This window comes from Dipteris shenzhenensis, chromosome 25 (assembly GCF_047967505.1).
Source record: "Dipteris shenzhenensis isolate YYH24624 ecotype China chromosome 25, Dip_SZ_1.0, whole genome shotgun sequence".
In the NCBI taxonomy this organism is placed as follows: Eukaryota; Viridiplantae; Streptophyta; class Polypodiopsida; order Gleicheniales; family Dipteridaceae; genus Dipteris; species Dipteris shenzhenensis.
This window is the reverse complement of record NC_141620.1, coordinates 40,396,483-40,401,750: the sequence shown is the minus strand read 5'-3', so window position 1 is coordinate 40,401,750 and position 5,268 is coordinate 40,396,483. Positions and strand designations below refer to the sequence as shown.

Below are 5,268 nucleotides of genomic sequence, written 5' to 3'. Positions count from 1 at the left end.
GGAAAAATCACATGCGATAGGGATCCATGCCGCCTTGCATGCTCTTTAACTTCAGAGTGCTAGTCCTAACACCTGCTAGCCAACATGAACTCCAAGGGGCTGGCATTCCTTATGGCATTCCTTAAAGCTTTCAGAGTGCTAGTCCTAACAACTGCCAGCCAACTTGAATTCCAAGGAGCTGGCATTCCTTGTGCTATAACCTAGCCAATGCTAATAAGGGTGGTTTCAGACACATCTAGATGGGTGCACTTATTATCCCCACCCGGGCATCCTTTGCCTTCACACAATGACGAATGGTGGACAAGCTTGCAAAATCTTTAACGATGGGAAGCCAGTGTTCGTTCAATGTGTAGCATCATACCCTCCTAGTCCTGAGGGAAATTGACAACACTACTGTCTGGGACCAAAGCACCACTTCAGACGAACGCTGTTGCAACCTTCTCCCATTTGAACAAGGCGTGAAATGCGTCTAACGGTGTTTACAGATTGTGCACCATGGGCACCGCCCAGATGGACTAGCATGATTGCCCGCCTAAGTAGAGCCCATGGCCCAGATGCACCATAGGTAGGCATGGGTAGCTCTAATCAGTAAACACGTTATTGCACGAAAGGCTCCATAAGGTATGACACGTTCCAAATAGGACTTGAATGGCGTCAACAATCTCCATAGAAAATATGACTATACAAGTTTATTGTACAACTCTCAAGTTCTGGGCGAGATGATGATGACCGTATATACCGCTAGATTCAAAGATTCCGGCAGGCAATCAAGCCTTAACGCATTTTCTCTTTCAGGTACTGCCATCAATTCTGCTTCTGTAGTTTTGTATTCGAGGAAGGCCACCTATGGGGAAGGAGTTTTTTCCTCCCGACACCCTTTTTTCTTGCCAATTGTTCCATGCTTCGCAGGTACGTACGAGGCCCAGCGTTTATGGAAGCAGTACTTCATGGATCCCTCCCAGTGGTGGGATGATCGAGAGAGCAAAGTAAATGTGTGAGGAAACTGAACTGAATGATTTGCACAGCTTAAGCTGCAGAGTGGCTAGTTTGACGAGTCTATTGTGAATGGTAACCACAGACAAACCCAAGATCTCCAGATTTCAGACATAAGGTCACCAAGGAGTCGCTATGGATAGACGGCTGGTACAATCCAGGTTGGGTTGAAGACATGCTGGAGAAAAAGGCCAAAGCATCCACTTGTCAGGCCCAAGACCACGGCTTGGTGGATGGGTGTGGCAAGATGGCCTCCAGGTCTGGAGTAAAGGTGTATACATCTGAAGCGCAAAGACTGCACGAGAAGAGTGGCTGGGAAACGCTCAGCTTAGAGGACGCGCTCACGTCTGTGGAACAGATGTCCCAGCGGCCTTCAGTTCAAAACATTGCACGCATCTTGCATAAGTGCAGAACATTGAAAAATATAGCTTATACCAAACGCTTGTATGAGTACATGCGCAAAACTGGGATGGAAGATCATAGATCTCTTGGGAACCACCTTGTCCCGATGTTGGCCCAAGTTGGAAGCATGTGCGATGCTCAGCAGGTTTTTAACAAGTTGGCACGTCCGAATGTGTATTCTTGGAATTCTCTCATCTCAGGTTATATTAAATGTGGGGCATCACAGCATGCCCTCAACCTCTACGAGAAGATGCAACAGGATTCGGTGAATCCTGACAACTACACCTTTGTTGCCGTACTAAAGGCTTGTGCCAGGCTGAAAGATGCAGAAAGAGGCAGAGAAATACATGCTGAGATTGCCAGAAAGGGACTGGAAAGAGATCTTTTTGTTGGCAGCACCTTGGTGGATATGTATGCCAAATGTGGCTCACTAGTGAAAGCACGGGAAGCATTTGACAAGCTGCCAATTCGAGATGAGGTCTCGTGGAATGCACTAATAACAGGATACGCTGATCATGGAGTTGGGGAAGAAGCGTTAAACTGCCTCGAGCAGATGCAACTGGAGGGTCTCTCTCCAAATGCTGTTACATTTGTTTGTGTTTTGAAAGCTTGTGGTAGCATTGGAGCCATAGACAAGGGCCGAGTATTACACCTTGAGATTACCAGAAAGGGACTGGAAATACATCTCTCTGTTGGCAACACCTTGGTGGATATGTATGCCAAATGTGACTCGCTTGCAGAAGCCCAGGAAGCATTTGACAAGCTGCTTGTTCGAGACGAGGTCTCATGGAATGCACTAATGGCAGGATATGCAGAGCATGGGCTTGGTGAGGATGTGCTGCAATGTCTACAACTGATGCAACTGGAAGGTCTCTCTCCAGATGCTGTCACATTTGTCTGCAGCCTGAAAGCTTGTGGCAGCATAGGAAGCATGGACAAGGGTCAAGAAATACACGCTGAGATTGCCAGAAAGGGGCTGGAAAAAGATCTTATTATCAGCAGTACCTTGGTGGATATGTATGTCAAATGTGGCTCGCTTGTAGAAGCACGGGAAGCTTTTGACAAGCTGCCAGTTCGGAATGAGGTCTCATGGAATGCATTAATGGCAGGATATGCTGAGCATGGGCTTGGTGAGGGAGCGCTGGACTGTCTTGAACAGATGCAGCTGGAAGGTCTCTCTCCAAATGATTCCACATTTAGTTGCAGCCTGAAAGCCTGTGGCAGCGTAGGAGCCATAGACAAGGGCCAAGAAATACATACGGAGATAGCCAGAAAGGGTCTGGAAAGAGATCTTTTTGTTGGCAGTACCTTGGTGGATATGTATGCCAAATGTGCTGCACTTGCAGAAGCATGGGAAGCATTTGACAAGCTGCCAAAACAAGACGTAGTTTCATGGAGTGCACTAATGGCAGGATATGCCCAGCTAGGACAAAGTGAAATTGTTTTCCATATGCTTGAGAGGATGAGACGAGAAGGGCTAAGGCCAAATGGCATCACGTTCTCTATTGTGCTTACTGTTTGCTGTCACACAGGTCAAGTTCAAAAGGGCCAGAAGTACTTTGAGGCTATGAGCAAAGACTATGCCATCACTCCAAGTATTGAGCATCACATAGGCATGGTTGATCTCCTTGGTCGTGCAGGTCAATTAGGTGAGGCAGTGGCAATGGTGAAGAAGATGCCCTTCCATCCTAATTTAATTGTGTGGCATACGGTGTTGGGTGCTTGTAAAAAATGGGGTAATGTGGAGCTTGGAAGACTGGCCTTTGAAAATGCAGTGCAATTGGATGCAAAGGATGCTTCCGCTTATGTTTTGATGTCTAACATCTATGCAGATGCTCACATGCACGAAGAAGAGGAGGAGGTGGAGGCAATGAGAGTGAAAGAACAAGCATGGAAGCAGCCAGGACAAAGTGGGTGGACTGACATTCATGTTATTGTGCAATGTTTTTTGGCCGGGGAGACAAGGCATTCTCAAAGAAAAAATATTTATGGAAAGTTGAATGATATTTCCGTGAAACTAAGGTAGGAAGGCTATGTCCCAGATTTGGATTGGGCATCACAAAACATGTCTGGTGATGTAAAGAAAGATTGGTTATGTGGGCACTGTGAGAACCTGGCTATTGCATGTGCCCTAATAATACACCCAAGGAAGCACCTATTTGTGTTGTAAAAAATCTCCAGGTTTGCAAGGACTGTCTTGCAATCACTGCACTAATATCAAAGATAGAGCAGCGAACTATTTTTGTCAGGGATGCAAACTGCGCTCATGTCTTTAAGGGAGAAAAGTGTGCTTGTGGGGACTATTGGTGATGGCAGTGCATTTCTAATAGGAAATGTCCGTCTTATTTGAAATGCTCAGCTTGAATTAGGTGAAGTGTATTGTGAGGACAATGAAATTGAGCTGGATCATGATTTCGTCTATCATTATCTATGTCAATGTATATCATAGATATGTGGACATATGAGGGTTCTATAGGTGCATGTGAGCTATCACAAGGGCACATGTGAGGGGCAGATCTGAGAGTCTATGAGGTGCCGCATCGGCAGAAGTCCAGCTGCCATGTTGGCAGCAGATGTATCCAGAGCCTGGGCAGCCACGTGGCTAAAGTGCCTTAAGGTCCTGGAATGGCTCAGAAGAGAGAGGATCAGAGTCTGAGCATGAGCCAGGTTGAGGCAGATTGGAGGACCAGGTCAGCCAGGTATGGTCATGGGCCAGGGCAGGAAAGACCCTTACCTGAGGGGTGGGCAGCTTGCAGTTGGCCGCTGGTCCACCATCAAGAGGCCAGTTGGCCTGATTTTTGGTCCTGGTCGGCCTATTTCGAGGCCTGAGGACTGACCAGCCCTCCCTCTGTGTAAATACAGGCCCTTGGACTCCTAACCCAGCAAGTTATTGAAACCCTTGCGCGAGGGACATGGAAGCAGGAGGGAGAGCAGCGTAAGAGCAGCATTGTGGCTCATTTTGGTACCAGAAGAGAGCCGAGCTTTGCTACATGTGGGGTACCTTCTGTACTGAGATTTGTCCTATTTGGTGTATCATATCTTTTGGGTGATATTGAGAACATTCCATTGCAGTGGTTAGGCTCTAGCAAGCTAGAATCGATTATTCTACATGATATCACAGCTCAGTCTGGTGGATGGCCAATTCTCTAACATTCTCTAGCAGAAGATCATGTAAATGTAGCCCAGAAATCACACAGTGCTAACTCAAATCTCACTTCTTTCTTTATTATGCACACAAGTGAATATAGATAGATGCAGACAGTTAATGAACCATGCACAAGAGAGTAGAAACGGTTAATATGTGTTGCTCCAAAGATGGATAAGACCTTGTACAAACGTGCCACCATCTAGCAGTTAATCCCTAGATCTGAACCCGTGGCACCACAAACCTGTCTTCTACCTCCCTCCGGCACCTCCAAAACTGTGTCAGCCTGCGTACTCTCAAAGGGCTTCAGTGGGCTGAGTAGATGCCCTTACTACAGACCTTGCTGCTTCCGCCTGCAAGCGATGGTGAGGTAGCGTTGGTGTCCTGATCCTTGACCTTCTTGCTACTGGTGTCTGCAGCCAGGACAAGGCTTATTGGTTCCAGGTCTCCTTGCTGCCAGAACTGCAGCCAATGTGAAGCACTAAGTGAATGAGAACTGGATGGAGCCTTTTAGGGCTAATGCCCTGCTGAACTGGCTGACTAGTATGTCCCAGACTGTGCTGACGCAGTCTGGCCATTCTTGGTTCAGCTGACCAGTCCTGGAGCCTATACATGGCGCTGGACCTGGCACCTACTTCCTTCTGCCTTCTTTTGATGCCTTATAGACCTGCTGCAGCAGTACCCGATGCCTTTGGATGGTGAATACATTTTGGGCAGAGAAGGGGAGT

At 47.3% G+C, this 5,268-nt stretch overlaps 1 protein-coding gene across 2 annotated transcripts; it reads left to right on the top strand.

Annotated features, from left to right (window-relative positions):
* The first annotated feature begins 668 nt into the window (after positions 1-668).
* Positions 669-4,386, top strand: LOC147885885 (pentatricopeptide repeat-containing protein At1g15510, chloroplastic-like). 2 transcript variants are annotated; one of them, XM_087396765.1, is made up of 2 exons: positions 669-795; positions 910-4,386. In XM_087396765.1, exon 2 carries the CDS (start codon positions 1,169-1,171, stop codon positions 3,419-3,421), a length of 2,253 nt encoding a protein of 750 aa, XP_087252891.1. In that variant the 5' UTR covers positions 669-795; positions 910-1,168; the 3' UTR covers positions 3,422-4,386. The 2 variants fall into 2 exon arrangements, with proteins under 2 accessions (XP_087252891.1, XP_087252890.1); XM_087396764.1 differs by having other exon boundaries at positions 669-986; positions 1,079-4,386.
* Positions 4,387-5,268: the final 882 nt, after the last annotated feature.